The 22,103-nt window shown below is 48.5% G+C and overlaps 1 protein-coding gene across 1 annotated transcript; it reads left to right on the top strand.

The window, feature by feature from the left end:
- Positions 1-875: 875 nt before the first annotated feature.
- On the top strand, positions 876-22,090 carry CEACAM20 (CEA cell adhesion molecule 20). The gene is made up of 12 exons (XM_078063527.1): positions 876-950; positions 4,531-4,683; positions 5,210-5,488; positions 5,954-6,235; positions 7,401-7,679; positions 10,389-10,667; positions 12,955-13,069; positions 13,276-13,361; positions 14,095-14,183; positions 14,542-14,577; positions 15,067-15,189; positions 19,866-22,090. The coding sequence occupies exons 2-12, from the start codon at positions 4,545-4,547 to the stop codon at positions 19,911-19,913; spliced, it is 1,755 nt and encodes a 584-aa protein (XP_077919653.1). The 5' UTR covers positions 876-950; positions 4,531-4,544; the 3' UTR covers positions 19,914-22,090.
- Positions 22,091-22,103: the final 13 nt, after the last annotated feature.

Here is a 22,103-nt window from a genome sequence, read left to right as displayed (position 1 = left end):
TCCATGAGCTTTGGTGTTCTTAACTACAAGATGGAATAAAACTATCCCCTAACCTACTTGACTTTTCATTTTTCTTTAAAGATTTTATTAATTTATTTGACAGAGAGAGAGCAGGAGCAGAGGGAGAGGGAGAAGCAGACTCCCCACTGAGCAGGGAGCCCAACATGGGGCTCGATCCCAGGACCCTGAGATCATGACCTGAGCCGAAGGCAGATGCTCAACCAACTGAGCCACCCAGGCGCCCGACTTGTCATTTTTCCTTAGCCTGTATCACTTGATATTTCACATAGCTTACCTATTTATTATGCTCATTGTTTATCGTCTCTCTCCGCCCTGGACCCGGGTTTTCTGTCCATTTCGTCCCGAGCACCTGGAGCAGACACAGGAGGTGCTCAGGACGTGTGTGTTGAATGACTGAGTGAGGGCGCACTTCCTCCCAGGGGCTGCTGTCATCACAGTCCCAACACCTAGTGGAGATTCACATGTACTGAACGCTTACTCCGTGCCAGGCACTTTCCCAGCATTAAATCATTTCATCCTCACAGACATCTTGTTTGTCCTGGTCTGCAGATGGGACAAGGAAGCTCACAGGTGACGTAACTTTCCCAACAAACCACAGCTGGGTTGTGGAGAACTCAGACACAGCCTGGCTCTCATAGCTGTAGAGCCTCTGAAGAGCCAAAAACATCCCCACCCCATCTTAGAGCCGAGGAAAGTGGTCACGAGGGAGGCAGATTGACATGCCCAGGGCCACACGGCTGGCAAGTGGAGGGGCCAGGATTTGCATCCCCTCAGTTTGTCTCCAGAGCCAGTTTGTTCAGCCTCACGTGTCCCTGAAGCAGATACTTGGTGACTGCCTGTGGCATGAAGGAGACCCAGACAAGCAGCAAGCTGAGGCAGCTGGGTGACCGAGTTCTCCTCGTGATGCCGAGGTGCCTCTCTTGCCCTAGGTAATCATTTTAGAGTTTTCTCAGCCTTACCTTGAACCACCCACCCTCTCACTTCCTCTGTTCTGGGGCCTGAACTTCCTTCTGTGCCTCAAACTCAGCAATCTCCCGCATGCTGCCCCCTCTGCCCACCAGACTCTCGCCTGACCCACTCCTGCATCTTCCAGGTCTCCAGCTTGATGTCCTCTCCTCCAGGAAGTCCTCCCTGACCTGCAGTCTGGGTCAGGCGCCTCCTCTGGGCTCCCCCAGCTCAGCCCTGTGCACGCTGGGTTGGCACTGACTGAGGACAGGCGTGTGAGCTCATACTGGCAGGGCTGGGGATGTCTTGGTCTCTACTGTGCCCCCAACACTACTAAGCCACAGGGATCAGCACAAAAGAGGAGTTCAGGGAATATTTGTTAGTGAATGAATGAATACATGGATTGATGGTTGTTAATGGTTGTTCCCTAACCCAGTTGATTACATTAAATCTTCCTGGTCTGGGTGCTCCCAAAGACCAATAGCTTGTCTTGCCCATAGGGAATTTAAAAAAAAACAACTCTCCTGTATTGAACCTTTACTGTGTCCTCAGGTCTCAGCTCAGATGTCTGCTCTTTCAGGAAACCCTCCTTGCCCCTTCTCCCCAGGTGGGGTCAGGCACCCCCTGGGGTTCTCAGCCCAGCTCACTCTGAGCTTCCTGCTGTTTGTTTATGACCAGTATCATTTCAGCTCACTTAATATTTCCAGGCTGCTCATGGCGAGCTTGGCACCGAGCCTGATTTTATTAAGCTCTCAACAACCAGGAGCCACCATTATTGTTTTGTTATCATCACTATTGACTGTCATTATCTCGGTTCCTGGTCTCCTTAACTCTAACATTCTCCAGTTGTCCCTCCATGGCACCCCTTCTCCCCGGATTGCTCCTGCATCCTGGCAAAGGGGCGGGGAGGGGGGCTTAGGAGGAGGGGGATGTAATTCTCAAGGGGACTCAGGGCCAAAAGGCGGGGATTTCTTTCTTCTTTTCCACCCTGGTGGAAACCCCGGGATTCCTGGGGCTCTTGTTCTCTGTGCTGGACAGAGGAAGGAAAGAGAGCCCTGGGGTAGAGGGGGGAGGCGGGTCCAAAGTTCCTCCCCGCCGCCACCACCCCTGTCTGTCCTGGGAGCCACTCTCATCACAGTGAGGTTGCAGCAGGGCAGAGGGGAAGAAGAGGAGCTGGAGGGGTGCGGCTGGAGTGAAGACAGCGTCTGTGTGTGCAAGCCGGGGCACACTGGTCAGGTGCCAGGACCCATGGGGCTCGCTGACTTATGGGGCCACCACTGGGCGGGAATCCTGCTTGCAGGTGAGTGCACTGCTCCCTTCAGAGGGAGCTGGGGATGGGGTGTGTGTGTGTGTGTGTGTGTGCACAAAAGAGAGAGACACAAAGAGAAATAGAGATATACACACACACACACTCAGAGAAATATAGATAAATACAAAAGAGATTGACAAAGGTAGAGAGAGACCAGAGATAATGACATATGTACAGAAAGAGATAGAACCACAGAATCAGAAACCTAGAGAGAAATAGGGGGACACAGAGGCAGAGCGTGAAAATGACAGGAGAAACTGTAGCAGAGGGAAGAACAGGGAGGGACAGATAGGAGAGAGGGAGACAGAGGACAGACAGAGACAGAAAGAAAAATGTACAGTCACACAGAGAAATAGCCTGGGGGGAGTCGTGGAGAGAGAGAGATCCAGAGAGAGGTATGGAAAGAGCTGGAACATAGCAGACAGGAGAAGACGGGCAGAGGGAGGATGTGCCAGCCCCGCGTGGCCAGGTCACACCTCAGTCAGAACAGGGGATGGATGTGACATTGATGCTTAGAGTCTTGGAGGCAAAAGGACGAAACAAGACTATTTTGATAAGAAAAAGCATTTTGGAGGCAAAGAAATGATTTCGCAATGTGTGGTGTGCAAAACTCAGCCCTGCTTTGCTGTGTGGCCCTGAGACCAGCTCTTCCCCCCTGGCTGACCCTGGCAGGTTGCGGGGGCTCTGGGGTCCCCCGAGGGGCTGTGAGTTTGCTTCCCCCTGTGCACAGAAGGCAGGACCCTGTGGGGAGGAGGCGGGAGGGAAGGGGCCAGGTAACAGCTGTCTGCAGAGGAGGTGTATCTCAAATGGGTGTGATGAGACGCACCGTTGATGCTTTCACTCATAGTATTTCTGTTATTCTTAATATATTATTATATATTATATATATATAAAATATATATATTAATTATATATAATATATATATAATATATACTATATATAATATATATAATATATATAACAGTATATTCTGTTATCCTTACTGTTATCCTATTCTGTTATATAAGGTGGGAACTATTATTACTCCATTTTACAGATGGGGAAACTGAGACTCAGAGAGGGGACATGACTTGCCAAAAAAAAGACAAAGCTGGGATTCACATATAGGCAGTCAGGCTTTGAGCCTGTGGACTTAACCTCTAGCAATATTACAGGCAGAAAATACAAACATAGAAATAATCATAATAATAATAGTGACTAGCACTTACTATGAACTGTTTTAAGCACATCACATCTGATATCTCATCAAGCCTCACAACAACCCCATGAACTAAGTTCTATTCTCCCCATTTCGCTGTTGAAGAAACTGAGGCTCACAAAGAGAGAGCCTCTTGCCCATGATCATAGACCCAGGAAGCATTAGAGTCAGTATTTTTTTTCCAAATATCCTAAGAGCCCATGCCCTTAACCACTGACTGAGCAGGGAATGGGGCAGCACTCGGGCCAGACTGGGGTCCAGTGAGGGCTGGAGAGAAACATGGCTGCCGGCCTCTGTGAATTGGGCTATGGGGAGGCTTGGGGGGATGTCAACGTCAGCTGCACATGAGCACGGGGGCTGGGGGTGGGGGGTCCACGGTCTCCTCAAGCCTGAATGTAGATTGGCCAAATGGAACGCCAACAACTCTTGCTATCTTGTTCCCTTTTCCTCCCTATGGGAGGGAAATATCCGCCTGAGGGCAAGTCTGCCAAAGTACCAAAGATTAATTTCCCCCACCAGAGATAACAGAAGTTCCTGTTTATCAGGGATAAGCTCTGTGCCCATCCCTGGGCTGACAGGAGGAATTATGCAGTGTTAAGAACACACTCTTTAGGTGCTGGCCGGCCAGGTTCAAGTTTGGCTTCTGCCACTTAGTATAATGGTCTTGGAAAGGGACTCCACCTCTCTGAGCATCTCTTTCCCTCTGTGTGGAAAGAGGAGACTGATCATGTATCTCCTGCAGGGTGAGCATCAGTGGAGAGAGCACAGTGACCCTCAGGGGGCCCCATTACAACTTGCCAGTATTCATCACCTCAACACAACAACCCTAGGATGCAGGTGATGTTATGTCCATTCTACAGCTGGACAAATTGAGGCTCAAGAAGATTAAAAACATGCCACAAGTCACATGGCCAGTGAGTAGTGGCTAGGAGTCAAGCCTCTAGGGGTGAAGTGCCATGTCCATGACCTAGACCTCTCTCTCTTTATGGAGACCATAACTGGACACCCCCAACACACTGCCCCCTCTCTGAATGCCTCTTCTCTCTCCCCCACCAGTCTTGCTTTTGACCATGTGGAGTCCACCAGCTGCAGTCCAGTTCACCCTTGATGCCACCCCACTTACCACCACCCAAGGTGAGAAGGATGTTGTTCCATCTAGGTCTGGGACCCCCTGGGCACCCCAGACTCGTGGCAGATTCAGAGATGTGGGCACAGAAAATAAGGTTATCATTCTGATCCCTGCCTTCATACCTAAAGCACCCATCAGGATTCCATGCCCAAAGTCCCAACAGGACAAATCAGATTGTCCCAGCCAGGGTCGGGCAACAACCGGACAGATCAGTTGTATTGGGGGCAGGGGTAGAGGGGTGGACTGTGGCTGGCATGGTTGTGGGTGGGAAAGGTTGTCTAAGAAGTGGGCAGTAGGATCTGGCTGGCATCCCTGTTACAAACGTGATTCTCCTTACAGCCGAAATTAATTGACCCATTGTCATATCCCAGATCCTTCCGCTTCATTTGTACAATCCTCTTTAGTGAGGCCCAGAGAGGGGAAGCAAGTTGCCCGTGATCACACTTAAAATGAGCAGTAGGTCTAGCATTTGAGTCCAGGCATTGAGCTCGTTTGCCTTCTGGCAATTCCAGTCCAGTCTCTCTGGGTCCCTCTGTGGCTACATTTGGCTTGGTGCTCTTCTGTCTGTGTCTCTGCCTCTGTCTCCTTCTCTTTCTCCCTGTGCAGAACTGCCCGGCAGGCCCACCATTTCAATCAGCCAGGACACTGCCATAGAGCAGAGGGAACAGGTGACCCTCTACTGTAACACCAAGGATGCCAACGTTACCATCCACTGGTTCTCCAACGATCTCCCCCTGGTGTTCCATGAGCGCATGCTGCTGTCTACAGACGGCAAGAAACTCACCATCCTCACTGTGCAGCGGGAGGACTCTGCGACTTACAAATGCAAAGCTCAGGGTTTCTACCAGGTCCAGAGCAGTGATCCCACCTTCCTGACTGTGAACTGTGAGTCCCTTTCCATTCTCCCCAGCCCCTCACTAACACCCCCTTTCTTGGTGATTTCATTCAGTCTCACAGCTTCAGATACCATCCAAATGTGGACTTGTCTACCCTTGGTCTCCAGGCGTATAAGTAACTGTTTGATGTCTCTACTTGGACTCTACTGGGAACATCCAGGTTAAGATATCTAAAACTAAGTTCCTTAACCTTCAGATGTTTGCTACAAAATCTTGCCTGGGTAGGGGCAAGGAAAGAGCATTTTCTGGCATACTTTAGATGTGTCTTACAATCCCACTTTACCCGGGATTAAGGCTGACATTTAATTTCCATCAGACTCCTGTATCTCCTTTGTAATTGATCCAGAGCTTGGATGGGGAGAAGAGAAATATTAATATTTACTGACTCCTGAGGTCTCCCTAAGAGAGCCTTTGCTGATGTGATCATTCCTGCTGATTGTTCTTGTCCTCCCAGATGGTCCTGACCCATTTGAAATCAAGTTGGATTCTGGTGTATCCAGCGGGGAGGTGGTTGAGGTGATAGAGGGCTCCAATGTGACCTTCTCTGTGGAAACACAGTCTCACCCACCTCCTGCCTATTCCTGGTTTCTCAACAATAACGTCACTCTGTCTTCCACCACGAGAACATTCACCATCCAGGCTGTGTCCACGGAACATGAAGGCACGTACAAGTGCTTGGTGTACAACTGTGCCACGCACCTGTTCCGCCTGGGTGCTCTTGAAGTCCGAGTCCTTGGTGAGGCTCTTTTTCCTGTTCCTCTCCTTTGTTCCTCTGAGAATCAGAGCTACAGCAATATCCCAGAGGTTGAGGAGGACACAGAAAAGTGGGGATTTCCTACGTGGCTGGTGGCAGAACGGGGCTCTGACCACAGGGAAGGACCTGGCTCCTGGCTTGGCCCATCTTCCACAAGACCTTGTTGGCTGTCTATGGGTCGTCCATTCTTTGCTTCTCTGAAAGTTGGTGGGGGGGGTTGATTCTCTATACATACAAACCCTAACACAATAGTCACACATCTCAGCACACAAATCACAACCACATATGCACAGAACGCTCACACATGTGCACAACACACACAAGACACATGCAATTCACATACAATAAATACACAGAACCCTACCCACATACAACATACATGCAAAGCATATACAACACGCACACAACAGAAACATATAACACACAGTACATGACACAGCATTGACCTACATCACATGCTCATACTGTTCACACAAACCCCCAACACATACAAGCAGTACACTCACACATACACACAACACAGATACAACAAACTACCGCAAACACACAACACACGCTCATGTAAAACATACATACACAATATATAACATACACACAACACACATTACAGTCACTCAGCAGCCTCACATACAACACAGAAAATACCCACATGCTGTACGTTCCATACCCTCAGCACATGCGCAGAACTGACACGTTACACATACTCCGTGTATACATACTCCTACACCACAGTCACACACAGGCGTCTAGAACACCATACAACACACATGCATAACACAGTACCACACACAACATACACTCACATGCAGAAAATACATACACAACACATACAGAGTGAATACATACCTCACGGTCACAAAACATATATACACAACACACACATACAACAGACACAAAATTAAAACACACACGACATGTCCATACACCACGCCCTCACCATACACACACTCACATAATTGTCACACAGCACACACTCATACCTCCCATATCATGCAGTCATAGGCAAAGAACACACACACACACACACACACACACACACCATCCACAACATACACACATGTCCCTGGAAAGCCCTATGGCGCCTGCCTGGGCAGGAGACTGGGAAGGGTCCCTGACCCGCACCCCGTGTCTCTGTGTGTGTTTCCAGAAATGCTGACCAAGCCTAACATTGTGTCCCCAAGCCTAAATCTCGTGGAAAATGCCAGCTCCGTGACCCTGACCTGCCAGACCTCCCACAAGGGGGCTGGAGTCCTGTGGTTCCTGAGGGGCCAGGCCCTCCTGCCTAGCAAGCACCTGGTGCTGTCGGCCGACAACAGGAGCCTGGTCATCCACGGTCTCCAGCGAGATGACACAGGCCCCTACGAGTGTGAAGTCTGGAACTGGGGCAGCCAGGCACAAAGCGAGCCCCTCACGCTCACCATCAGCTGTGAGTCACCCAAGCTGGACCTGGTCCTCCTCTCTCCCTCCCTCCTTCCCTTTCGGTTGTTCCTTCTAGCCATTCGTTCCACAATTATTGAATACCTGCTCTGTGCCAGGCATGTCCGGGCACGGGACAAGGCAAAGCACCTGCCCTTGTGGGGCTTACATTCTAGTGGGGAGACACACTTTAAACAGCTAAGCAAGGGAGAGGCATGGTGTGTCGGGCGGGGCTGAGGAGAAACACGAGGGCAGCGGGAGGGACAGGGAAAGCTGGGAGGGGAAGATGTTGCAGTCTTAGTCACGTGGGGTAGTCAGGGGAGGCCTCCCTGAGGAGGAACACTGCAGGCTGCTAAGGAAAGAGAGAGCCAGGGGGAGGGAGCAGCATGTGAGGTGGGTGATGAGCAGGAGCCCAAGGAGGCCAAGGTGACCAGACAGGTGAATGAGGGGGAGGACAGAATAGGAGAGGTCTGGAGGTAAAAGGGTGGGGGCAGATCCTGCAGGGCCCCATGAGCCATGGCGAGGGCACTGGGAGCAACAGAAGGCTCTGAGGGGAGGGAGAAGAGGATCAGACTTAGGTTCTCACAGGGCATCCTGGGCCCTTGTCTATGGAGTGGAAGCAGGGGAGAGGGAGGAGGTTGAGAAAGTGTTGTGTTTGTTCGGGTCCTTGGAGAGGCAGACCCCAAGGTAGGATTAAAGGGGTGACATGTGCAAGGACTTTAGTAGGAGGAATGCTACTGTGCAGAAACATAGGGAGGGAGCCTTGGAAGGCTGGGGGAGCCACTGACCGAGATGCCCGTCCAGCCCTGAGCAAGCAGGGGAGGGGGAGGGAGAGAAGGTTGGGCGGAAGCGTGGAAACCACCATGCAGTCTGAAGAACATCAGCAAGGCTGTTGGGGGCCCCATATCTCCCAGGAAGGGGCCTGCCTCAGTTTCCCCAACATGCTCAGGTACAGGTCGGGTGTAGCCCGCGGGAGAGCAGGCAGTGGATTTCAGGGGCTGGGCACTTGGTTATTGAAACTCCTGCCATCCGAAGTCTGCAAGCCACCTTCTCGGGATGGCCACAGTCGTCCGTCTGGGAAATGAGAAGTGGTCGGGCCGTGGGACCATGGATCCATTTGGAATCTAAGACTCAGGATTTGCTGCCATTGACACAAGTGAAAGAGAAAGGGACTGACTCCAAGGTTTTTTGCCTGAGCTACTCACATGGTTTAGTGGCCACGAGCTGAAGTGAAGGGGCACCTGCAAGGAGAGGAAGTAGGGTCCACGTGTGTACGTGTTAAATAATGGGGCATATGGGGGTGGGGGTTACATGCACTGCTGCTCTCTTCTTCCGTTCCCACTTCAGTCATGAAACCAAAAACTGCTCTTTTGCTCTCCCTCTCTGCTGAGCAAATGTGGGGTGCTTGGTAAGTAACAGCCATGACTTTTGGAGCTCCCAGGCTACTTGGGATGGGGAGGTCAATATTCAGGCCAAGAAAAAAATACAGCATCAAGAGTGCTGCCATGGGACGACAGGATTTGGGGAACCCAAAGGAAGCCCCCACTGGTCTGGGGGATGTGGGAAGGCTCATCATGAGAGGGGGTGTCTTCCATGAGATCCAGAGGACGAGTAAGTTAGCTAGGTAGAGCAGACTCAGGGAAGAGAAGAGCATTCCAGAGAAGGAAGAGAATGTGTGAAGGCTCTGAAGTAAGAGGAAACATGATAAAGATGGAACATCCGAGTAGGATCTTATTTCTGAATCGAGAGTGGGAGGTGTGGAGAGGTGAGAGGTGAGGCTGGAGGGGTCTGCAAGGGCAAGATTGTGAATTAGCTCTTCAGCCATGGCCTTTGTCCTAAGGGTACTGGGGAGCCATGGAGGGCTCTGAGCATGGGAGGGATAGTGTCAAGTTTGTACTTAGGGAGCCGCTCTGGCTGCTGTATGGAGGATTTGACACTGGGATGGGAAGACCCTGAGGGATCCTGGTGGCCATGGGGTTTGGATGGGGAGAATATCAAAGGATACCTAGGAGGGGATGAGGCCAGGATTTTCCTCCTTTCCCGGAGTGTCCCAACTAGAAACTCTTTGCGTCCTTCTTTCCAGTAGTTCACATTAATTTAAATAAGACAAAGACTCAGCCCTTGGTTAGCATGGAAAACTCAACAGCCATTTCGTTTGTTTCCTTCACGTTTGTGGGAGGAGGGCCAAGTGCCAATGACCTCCTTCTGGCTTTAGGAGGGAACTCTGAAAGTGTCTCTACTTTGGAGAATACATGGATGTAAATTTAAATATCGCAACAGGGCCATTTGCTCTTCAATAAGGAAGTCCATCAGAATGGTAAAGTTTTTGGAAGTGTGGGGCTATGTTCACAGGACACAGCAACAATTTGGGAAGCCTGGATGCGTTATGAGGCTCCTTGGTGAGAGCTCACTTTTGCAAGGGCAGGGGGTTTGTTTTTTATTTTGATGTTGTTTTGCTTTGGGTTTCTCCCCTCCATGCTGTGAACTACAGTCTGCCTGCTTGGCAGCTAAGGAGGAAAAGGGAACATCTTGCCGAGATTCCTTTCAACTGTGGGTTAGAAGAGCCTTTGTTCTCCAGGCTATAACCTAGAATTCTGTTAGTTAGAATCAAGAAGGGGTAGGGGGGAAGGGGTAAAGCATCCAGTGTGGAAGCAGGGCGGGCAGAACAGGAAAACTCGGCAGTGGAGAGTGGGTGCTTGATGTTTGGCTTTGCACACAGATGGCCCTGATCGCGTGGACATCACCAGAGGGGCAGCGTCTGGGGTGGTCAGCACCATCAAGGCGGAGCTCAACTCCAGCCTGACCCTGCAGTGTCAGGCGGAGTCCCAGCCGGAAGCCAAGTTTCACTGGACCCTTGAACACTCCACCACTGTGTATATGGGCAAGCACTTAATCATCGGGGCCCTGACCTGGGAACACCAGGGCATCTACAACTGCACGGCCTCCAACCCGCTGACCCACCTGGCCCGCTCTGCCTCCGTCCTGGTCAGAGTGGTAGGTAAGTGCCTCAGTGTCCCTTCCCCTGGGGTCCAAACGGCTTTCCCTGATGCCAGCCTCACTATCTAGTCTTCTAGTGTGACAAGTGTACTGTGTGGGGCGGGTTCCCAATCTGGAGCTGCCGAATCCCAGCCTGTAATGCTTGGGAGCTAGAGCCTCTCCTTCCTAGCTGTGTGCCCTGGAAAACCCTCCAGGCTGCTCAGAGCCTCAGGTTTTTTTTTTTTTTACCTGGAAATGGGGGTTGTGATGCCTTACCTTCCAGAGTTGTTTAGAAGCACAGTGAGTCAGGGAGATAGTCAATGAGCGAAGGAGTGAACTGGTAGGAATTATATTAATTATAGGAATTACATATATTTTAAAGATTCTATTTGTTTGAGAGAGCGAGAAAGAGAGAGAGAGAGCACGAGCAAGCAGGGGGAAGGGCAAAGGGAGAGGGAGAAGTAGACTTCCCGCTGAGCAGGGAGCCTGACGTGGGGCTCGATCCCAGGACCCTGAGATCATTACCCGAGCTGAAGGCAGATGCTTAACCGACTGAGCCACCCAGGTGCCCCTAATTATAGGAATTATATTAGTAACAGCTTGGTGTGACTGGCAGCGAGTCCCTGTATTTCTATCTTGAGTTATTGAGAGGGCAGCACGGTGTCGCTATTAGCCAGAGTTTTGTATCCCAGCTCTAATGCTTATTGGCTGTGTGATCTTGGGCATGTTGCTTAACCTCTCTGGACCTCTGATTCCTTGTGGGTAAAAAAACGTAACAGTTGTGCTTATATCATAGGGTCATTGAAAATTAACCAACATTTGTAAGGTTTTTATAGCAGTGCCTGGCATATTGTGTTTATGAAACAAATAAAATTATTCTTTATTGAGCCTATGCTGCATGCCCGAAACAAACCTTTCCATATATAGTATCAGCAAACACTTCTTGGGTGCCCACTGCCAGCCAGCTCTGAGTGAGGCCTCCTGGCATCTCTGTTGTGTAGGAGAGACTGAGACCCGTCCTAGGGTTTGAAACCAGGCTGGCCTCCTCAGGAGTCATGTTCTTAGTTGTCACCAAGGGGAGGACCCTATGCACATTCCCAAACTACCTAATTTAATCTTCAAAACAACTCTGGTCTTGTTAAGACCATTTGATGAATGGAGAAACAGAGGCTCAGAGGAGGAAGCAGTGAATACGGTTGATGGTCATGGGGGTGTTGTAGGATTTGAACGAGATCATGTATGATGGGCTCTTGGAGCTTAGAGCTTGGTGGATGGCAGCTTCTATCATCATCGTCATCATTGGATCATATCATGGTCTTTTATCAAGTACTGACTCTGTGTCAGGCATGGTGCTCTTACTCCTATGTGGGATCTCACTTAATGCCCTCAAAGCCTATAGGGTTATGAATGGCTATACTTGTTTGACACAGAAAGAAATGAAGGCTCAAAGAATGAAACTAAGAACCCCCAACACATCCTGGAGGCCCCCTCCTGCCCCTCCAAATCAGAGAGCTCCTTCCTCTCACCCCTGATCCTCATGGCTGCCTTCCTAATCCCTGTGGCTGGACTTCACCCCTTTGGGAAGGCTTCTGGGCAGAAGCTGGATGGGAAAACACAGGCCCATGTTAATGATTACAGCTGCTATTTATTAGTCAATCACCTGTGGTGTGTGCAGCATGAACATTCACGATCTCATTTCATCTTCACATCATCATTGTGTGGTGGGTACCATTTCCCTCACTTTACAGATGAGGAAATCAGACTCAGAAGGGGATGTCACTTGTCCGTGGTCCCAGGGCCCCAGAGAGTCAAAGGTGACTCAGGTATGAAAATGAGGAGGAAAATGGGGGAAAGCCAGGTTTCTGGTTTTCAAAGCCCTTTCCTCTGAAAGCCATATTTGATCCATTATCCCAAGCAGTATTGTCATCCCACCAACATTTACTGATCGCTTTCCATGGGTCTAAATATTGTCCTATCTTGAGCATGTTGAGCATTCCATATTTTGAACACGAATACTCTTATGCTGAATCTTTTCAGCAACCACTGACACTATTATCCCTGTCTTACAGCGGAGACAACTGAAGCACAGAGAGGTTAAGTAGCATGGTCAAAGTCACACAGCTGAGATATGAATAGGCCATTTGACACCAGAAATGATGCTATTAATACCACAAAATGCTGCCTCCCGGTGACTGGAAAACACATGTTCATCAAGTGACAGTAAAGATAAAGCCACAGCTTGGGAATGGGGACAGGGGCAGGCATGAGGGTGTGTCAGACCAGGGTCCTGACTCTTTCTCCTTGCCCAGGTCCCAGGTCATCCCTGTCTGCAAGAGTCATTGCTGGCATTGCTCTGGGGATCTTGACTGTCATTGCCCTATCCACAGGGCTGGGCTATTTCCTCTACAACAGAAACGCCAGACGGTAAAGCTGGGAATGGGGCAAGGGACGTGGGCTGCAGGGGGCCTGCCTGGCCGAAGTGTTGCTGACCATGGTGCTGAGCTGTCTCTGTAGCAACTGGGGGACTCAGGGGGGTTGGGACAATGCCCAAGAATGGATGTGGGAGATGGGTAGGGCCTGTGAAGATGGCAAGGACTGGAGGCAGAAGAATGAGGGATTTGGGGTTTCAGGTTCTCAAGGAAAAAAGCAGAGGACCCCATCCAGGAGGGAGCAACACCCACCTCTGCGGAGGGGCCCCAGGCAGAGTCCTGTTCCAGTAAGTGACTTCATAGCTGATGCCCAGGGCAGCAGTGGGGGTTGGGGAAGGGGCTGATCCTGGGAGCCTGGGCCTCTGCTCCCAGCTTTGCCACTAGTGATCATGGATGAGCTTGGAGCCGAGAACTCTGAGGAGTTCCGCCTGTTCCAACAGCCACAGCAAAAAATAGGGAAAAAATAGGTTGCCATTCTCTCCTTCCTCACCCTCGGAAAACTTTGCTAGTTGATTGCTGTAGGAAGAGAGAATCAATCACAACACTCATCCCTGCTGAACCCAAAGTCAGCCTTATAACCCACCTCAGCACAGCCCTTCATGCATGCTCTACTGATGGATGGGAGCTGACAAGGCAAAATGAAAACATTTTTGACATCTCTGGGCTAGGATTCTGGAAGGATACCCCCCCCCCTCACCGAAATGGAAGCCCTAGAGACTGTCCAATCCAACTCAGTTTTGCAGAGAGGAAATCCACGCCCAGGAAGGAGAAAGGATAAACTCCACACTACAGAGGGCCCACTGGGGCTAGGTCTTAGATTTCTGCCCTCATCCATCTTATCAAACAGCCTTATCTAATGCAGAACTAGATTTCCAGGATATTTCCAGGTCAGGATCACTAGAGATGTAATGGGGAGTCCTGGGGAGGAAGGAAGGAAGGTAGGTTTCTGCCGCTACCTTTCTGGGGATAGGCGTGACCTGGAGAAACAGCCCCTTCCCTCACATCTCTTCCTAACTCCAGCCCCAGGCTGGCATTCCCTTTCTCTAGACTGTCCAAGGCCCATATATGCCAACTTACCTGAACCTCAAGGACAGGCTGGAGCCAAAGAGGTGAGCAGTGCTCCAGAGGGACCCTTCCTGCTCCCCTGACTATCTGGTCCTTCCCCAGCCCAGCAGGGCCGTTCCAGTCCCACCTCTTGGGTTGGGGGGTGAGGCGTGTTCTCTTGAGGATACCCAGTGTTAGTTTTAGTCTCTCTGCATCTCCTCCCCTGCCTTCTCTGGGGATCCCAAGATCCTCCCTGGCTTTCCATCTCTTCTCCTTGTTTTCTTGCCCTTCAACAATGCCTTGAGCTCCTCTGGGAATCAGGAGGGATGTAACTGCCTCTGAGGCCAAAACTGTTTCTGAGAATTTCTGGGAATGGTCCCCATCCCAAGCCCATGACCTCTTCACTACTTTCTTTTCCCCCAGGTGCTGCCACCAGACCCCCCAGAGCAGTTTTATGAGGTATGTTGGCCCTGCTGGGTTTGATTTTAAAAAGCTGCAGTGGGAATACAATCAGAACGTTGTGTTTGAAAGTCTGAGAAACCATCCTGTATAAATCTTCATTGTACACTGCAAGGCCAGGGATGAGGAGAAAGTGGCCCGAGGCCTCAGAGGCAGCTGGGTCAGATTCTAGGTCTCTGGCTCCTACTGTGTTCCTTTTACCTCCAGGGCTCTGAATTGGCTTGCAAATGAGATGGCACTAACTAGCACATGCTGGGTGCAAAGGATGTTTTGGGGTAGAGGTTGCAAAGATAGCCAGGTGAAATGACAGAATTCTAGAGCAGGGGCTTGGCTCTGGATCCTAAACTTATATCCACTTCTGATTCTTTGTAAGGACTTAGTGAAACCTATTCCTCTCGGGGATCACTGAAGATTGCAGGCTGGCACTTTCTGTAATTTTAAGGCAATCTGTTCCCGTGGTCCCTAACCGATCTCTCCATTCACCTGCAGAAGGATCCACCATCAGCAAACTCCAGGAACTATTATCATGGCCCCAGAAAACCAATGCCCAAAGTTGCATTGGATCCATTGGCCCCCACTCTACCAAAAGGAAACCCAGAGTCAAGCTATGAGGTAATTTTATGCCACCCTGAATCTTTGGACAGGTTGAGAGCTGTCACCAACCTGCTTCTTCCTCCTTGCCGAAAAGTCTGTAGGATAAACTATCAAGAGAATTTTCCCTTCATTATTTTTCAGTTCCATTCCTTTCATTCCATCCTATCCTGTTCTACTTCATTTCGTTCGGTTCCTTTCCAGTCCACTCGATTTTACTCTGTTCCATGTTTCCATCACATTTATTTTCACCCCACCTGTTAGAAGGTGGAGGAGGGGCAGGAATGTATCCCCCAAATTGAGAAGGCACTCTGAGACCAGAGAACAAATTGCTGCAGTGCAGCAATTCTCCATAAAGTCCTGATCTTAGTCCACAGAATTTATAGAGTGAATTCACAGGGTCTAACGCTTAACAGACCTCTTGCCACCACCTATGCACCAGAAGACACTATGTCATCTCTACCAGTTATCTGAACAACTTTAGGGAAGACCAGAACAAGCCTTCCCCTATTCGGTGGGGGCATACCCTCACCTGCAAGGGGCCTGGAACACGTAGCCCCACACAAGGTCATCTTGCAGACTTGAACAAGATGGAGTCAGTACTGTGGGCACTCTTACACCACCCATTTCCTTTCTATCCATTTCACTTTACTCCATTTTTTTTTTTTTTGAGAGAGAACATCCCCAAGAGCTTGAGAGGGGGAGGGGCAGAGGGAGAGAATCTCCAGCAGACACCCCCCAGCACTGTTGAGTGCAGAGCCCAACGCGGGGCTCAATCTCACAACCCTGAGATCACCACCTGAGCGGAAACCAAGAGTTGGACACTCAACTGACTGAGCCACCCAAGCTTTACTCCATTTTTTTCCCCACTTTATTCCAACCATTTGCTTGCCATGCTATTTACGTCCATTCCACTCCATCCCTCCACCCTCCATTTCTTTTGTTTCTTTCCATAAAATTCCTTCTTTTCCTCTTGTGTCATCCCATTCCATTCCTTTCCATCTCTTCCTTATGTCCATTCCATTCTTTCCCACTCATTTCTATTGCATTTTCTTCATTTTTATTTTTTCCCTTTAACTCCCCTTGGTTCATCCCTTCCATCCTACACATTTTGGCTCCCACCATCCCACTCCTTTCTGTTCAGTATCCCTATTTACACAGTGCCATACACCTGGCTTTCATTTCATTCCAGAGCATTCCCTTTCTTCTCCCTCCATACAGTACCTCCCCACTCTCTTCCTTTCCCTTCCACTTCTTTCCTTCTTCTCCCTGCATTTCCTTTCCACTGTGCCTCCCTCTTCTGCTCAATTCTATTCACTCTTTCCCGTGCCCATCCATTCTGTCCTCTTCCACTCCTTCTCTGCTCTCCTCCATTGGATCCCATCCCATGCTCCCTTCCTTCTCTCCCGTCACATTCCCTTCCAGCAGCCCGTGCTACTTTCCTTCCCATTTAGCTCCCTGCTTTCTGGTCCTCTCCTTCCGTTCCTTCCCTTCCACACCACTGCATGAGCTGCATTCAACTCCATCTCTTCATCCTAGATTCTGCAGCGCTCCAATTTCATTCCTGTATTGCCACTCCTGAACTCCCAGTTGCCCTTTGTCATATTAGTTTTTTGTCACTTGCCTTCTTTTCCTCTCCTCGGATGCCTTCCCCTGACATTCTTGTCCATTCAGTTCTAATCCTATGCTCCATGTCATTCCTCTCCTTTCCACACCAGCTTATTTTACTTCATTCTTTTCCTTTTCATTCCTTTCCACTATTATTTTTCTATTTATTATTTTTTAAAGATTTTATTTATTTATTTGAGAGAGAGAGAGAGAGAAAGTGAGCACGAGCAGGGGGGGAGGGTCAGATGGAGAGGGAGAAGTAGACTCCCCGCTGAGCAGGGAGCCCGACTTGGGACTTGATCCCAGGACCCCAGGATTATGACCTGAGCCAAAGGCAGACGCTTAACCGACTGAGCCACCCAGGCACCCCCGATTTTTCTATTTATTCCATTTTTTTCATTTACATTTTTTTGGACCCTTTGCCATTTATTCCTTTCCACTCCCTGACTTCAGTTTCTGTTCCATATTTCATTTCTCTCCATTCCCACCCCTTTCAGTGCATTGATAACCATCTATCCCTTTTGATTTGTTTCCTTTTCTAATTTTTTTTTCCATATTTACCTCTCTGCATTTCTCCCATGGGGGACTTGAGGCGATTCACAGCAAGCTTATATACCGCCCTATATAATGGTGCTAAATTACAAATAGGAAACACAATTAGGAAAATACTTTTAATAATAGCAGCAAGTCAAGGCATGGATAAGAAAGTTAATCTGCTGGACCTACAATAGTATCTGTCCCTATATTTCTCATTTGTCTTTGACTTTCCTGGTAGTCAAATTAAAAAAAAAAAAAAAAAAGCATCATCAGTTTTATCACCCAAAAGGAAGAAAGCTATTAGCTCATTCAGGCAAATGGGAAGCAGAGCTTCCCGCTGGAAGTTGAGATAACTCAGGTAATGGCTTCCTGGTTCTAAGGATTAGTGAAGTTATTTCAGAGAACACATGTGGTAACTTCCACGTTCAGGACTAGTCAGATTACTCCATGCCCAGGGATGGACTTTAGACAGTATCCTCTGAAGGAGTCAGTGACCATTCAGACTTTTAGGAGGCAAAAGAGGGAGGCCAGGACAGATTTGGAAAAGAGAAAGTTTAGAGACACAGAACTCCAATAATTTAGTGTCTGAAGTCCTGCCTTTCAGTAGAGAAACAAATGTGTTCCCTGTTCTTCTGGAGGGCAGACCAGTTACTGTGGAGGGTATATTGGAGGGTGGCTGGCGGTAGTCTAATTGACAGATGAACCATCCTCAAAAGACGTGAATGTCTTATATATCATAGTCAGGGATTTTAAACATTATCTTCTTTTTTTTTTTTTTAAAGTAGGCTCCACACCCTATGTGGGGCTTGAACTCATGACCCCAAGATCAAGAGTCTCACGCTCTACCAACTAAGCCAGCCAGGCGCCTCCATAGTCAGGGATTTTAATAAAAAGACGAACCCTCTGAAAGTAATTGAGAGAACACTGGGGAATCTCAGATAACTCAATTTCAGAAATGATGTGTGGGTGTCCAAGGACTGGAATGTTATCAGGAAGCTTTTCTCTCTTATGCGGTTGCTCATCATTGCTGAGCAATGAATTTGCTCCATTGTTCTCAGTCCAGATTGAATTCCTATGCAAGCTTCCTGGTCACTATTCCTCTATAACTTCAAATTACATGTAACACCATCCTCTTTTACTATTTAAGAGTTTCCAGGTTCAAATTCTACAGAGGAGAATCAGACTGGCTCAGGCCACCGTATGGATTGTGTTTAGGCTTGTCAGCTCTTCAGTCAGCTATGAACTGGTACAATCAGCCTTTTAGGTCCCTCTCTTCATCAGGGTCTGGGGAGGAGAGCTACATTTGTTCCCTTTTATCAATAAAGCAAAAGCTCTTCCTAGAAGTCTCACTTAAGGAAATTCCTCTTCTATCTCCTTGGCCAGAATTCTGTCACATGGTATTCCTTGTTGCAAAGAGAGAGTGAGGTATTATGTTTCCTAGTCTTGTCAATAGAAGTAGACAAGGGAGAAGATATGGGGAAGAGTGTTGGGTCAGCAAACTGAATGTGTGCTACATTCTGGAGGGATGAGAGGAACAAACCATGCAAAGGATATGGAGTGGAGCATTCCAAGTCGAGGGGCATTAAGTGAAAAGGCTCTGAGGTGGGTGTATTATAATCTGTTGCTGCATAACAAATTACCACAAATGTAGCAGCTTAACACAGCATATGTTATTGTCTCAAAGGTTCTGTCCGGAGTCCAAGCACCGCTTAGATGGGCCTTCTGCAAGGCTGTAATCAAGCTGTTGGCCCAGGCTCAGGTCTCATCTGAGGCTTGACTGGGGAAGGAGCCACTTCCAAGCTCACGTGGTTATTTGGCAGCCTTCAGTTCCTTGCAGGCTGTCATAACAAGGGCCTCAGGTTCTTATTGGCTGTGAGCTGGAAGCTGCCTTCAGTCCTTTGCCATGTGGCCCTCTCCATAGGCAGCTCACACCATTGCATCTTACTTTTTTTTTTTTTTAAGATTTTATTTATTTATTTGAGAGAGAGAGAGAGAGAGAGAGAGAGCACATGAGAGGGGGAGGGTCAGAGGGAGAAGCAGACTCCCTGCTGAGCAGGGAGCCCGATGCGGGACTCGATCCCAGGACTCTAGGATCATGACCTGAGCCGAAGGCAGTCGCTTAACCAACTGAGCCACCCAGGCGCTCCTGCATCTTACTTTTTCAAAGCCAAGACAGAAGTTGCAATCTTACGTAACAGAATCAATACCTGCCATCATGCACATCCTGCTATTTTGCCATATTCTACTGGTTAGGTGCAAGTCACAGGTCTTGCCCTCAAGGGAAGGGGATGACATAAGGGCATGAATACCAGGAGGTGAGGATTATGGGGGACACTTTAGAGTGTGTCCTCTGTGGTAGGGAAGCATATGGGCCATTATAGGAACACAGAGGTGCCAACATGACTGAAGTGCAGTGATATAGGAGAAAGATCTTTGGAATTTCCAAGGATGGAGAACAGTGCCAGAGTACCTGGGCCTTGGACTAAATATAGCAAGTAGACCAGAAAGGCCTACCCAGAAAATGGAACTCATCTTTTCTCTTTGTGTAACAGGTGCTTGTGAATCCAGAACACAGCATTTACTGCCAAATCAACCCCTGAGTCTAACGGAAGCCGATTTCCTTTCTCCAGAAATCCTGGAGGAATCATGCTCAATCACATATTCAATGAAATTTATTGGGTGCCTATTATATTCCAGCCATTCTCTTTGTAGACCTTGTGACATTCTGTTTTAATGTGTTTTTCAAGCTCTGGACCCTAGCTCCCACCAAATCTTGGGCTTTTGATTCATGTTTCTTTAAAAGCAATAAAGACAGGGAGAAAGTGACCCAGAATTAGCGGGCCAAGGTTCGAGACCCAGCAGCTGGAGATGCCCTAGCTGTATCACAAGGATGGGCAAACGCTGGGGATGGACACAGCAGCCGGGTGTGGGGGTGTGAGCCAGCCAGAGATGAGCAGGGCATGTATACAGGGGCCAGTCTTTTCAAATCATGGCAGAGGATGAGAGACGAGGAGCTATTAAGAGAAGATGACAGGAAAAAACAGAATGACACGAGAGACTGAGGCACCTGGGGGAGGAGCAGATGCAAGATGCTTAGAATCCCAAGGGATTTGCGGGTGGAGGTGGTGAGAGTCAGATTTGGTGAAGACAGAGTGAGGAGTCAAGGATTCCTTTCTGGCCAGAGCACCTGGATGACTGGCTGGCCACTTTCTGAGGCAACGATGAGGGAGGAGCACATTTGGGATAAAGAAGGAAAATCAAGAATTTGCTTTAGGCATGTCAAAAATAGATTAGCTGGAGAATAAAACAGGCAGTTGTTCATGAAGTCTAGATAGAACAGGGTGGGAGAGATAAACATCTGGGAGTTGTCGGTGGGGTTTAAAGTTATGAGGCTGTAGGAGATCTTGTGTTAGGGTTCTCCAAGACCAGCCTCAGGCTCAATGATTTGCTAGAAGGATTCACAGGACCCAGAAGTTGTTATACTCATGGTTGTGGTTTATTATAGCAAAAAGAGAGAGAATAAAGTCAGCAAAGGGAAAGGTGCATGGGGTGAAGTCTGGAGGACACTACACGCAAACTTCCAGTGTCCTCTCTCAGTAGAGTCACCGGAGAATTCCCCAGCAATGATGTATGACAACACTTGTGAAGGGTTGCCAACCTGGGAAGCTCACCCTGAACCTGAGCGTTCAGGGTTTTTATAGGAGGTCAGTCACATGGGCATATACTGTAAGACTGATCTGTCACTGAAGCTCCAGACCCCTATAGAAGAAAAGTTGGTGTTCACCATAGAGTATGTTGTTTGTATAAACGATGGACAAGCTGGTACAGCATGGCTCAAGGCCTCAGGCCTGCAAAAACCCTTTATCAGATAGAACATTATAAGAGCTCAGTTCCTAGAAGCCAACCAAGAGCTAGTCATGGAAATAGGCCCTTCTTGGGTTTGAATACCCTAGGCCTGTTGAGTTAACCCTTTCCCCTACAGATTGCAAAGAAAGTGGATAAAGACAGAGAAGAGTAGGGGCTAATAACTAAGCCTTGGGTCCCTCCAATGTTTATAGTTTGAGAAGAGGCTTGAGCAAAGGAAAAGGACTGTCTTTTTTCCTCCCCACTGCCAAGAACCTGCCACCCCCCAGTATCCCAGGGACAGGTTATACTCCCCCTCTAGTGACTCTTGCCTTTATCATCCAGCATTTAGAGCAAATGGATTCATGACCTTCTTGTTTCTCAGTACGTGTTGTGTCCTCACCCAAATCCTGGCCAATAGAACCTCAATATGAAACTTGGCTGATAGAGAAACCTGCGGGTTTGATGAGCATCTCCCTAGAATGAGTTCCTGTTCCTCAGTAGTAACTCTTCTGAAGTCTCTGTAACATTCAGGTTAGGTCAGGATTTGGGTGCTCCTGGAAGTAAAACTTACCATCTTGTTCATTTTGAAAGAAGAAGAAAAGAAGAGCAAACAAAAGGCGAAGTCAGTTTTAAATCATATATTACTAATGCGTTAATGTCTGAATATCTTACATTTTAAAAAAAATGGAAAAAGTACAGAAAAAAGGGGAAGATGAGCTCATGGTCAAAGCATCCCATCATGATTTTGTCATATTTGCATACTGAATCTGTAGATCATTCTGCAATATTTTACATCTTTACAACACAGCTTGTAGTATGGCGATTCTATGTCTTTTGTCTCTCATTGGGGTTTTGAAGATTTCTTCTTATGCTTCCTTTTTTTTTTGCTTCTATTATGAATAAATATAAACTGTCCTGTCTTGTTTGCAAACTTAGTATTGCTT

This window comes from Halichoerus grypus, chromosome 15 (assembly GCF_964656455.1).
Source record: "Halichoerus grypus chromosome 15, mHalGry1.hap1.1, whole genome shotgun sequence".
Taxonomy (NCBI): Eukaryota; Metazoa; Chordata; class Mammalia; order Carnivora; family Phocidae; genus Halichoerus; species Halichoerus grypus.
Note: the sequence above shows the minus strand (reverse complement) of the source record. Positions and strands in the feature narration are given on the sequence as shown.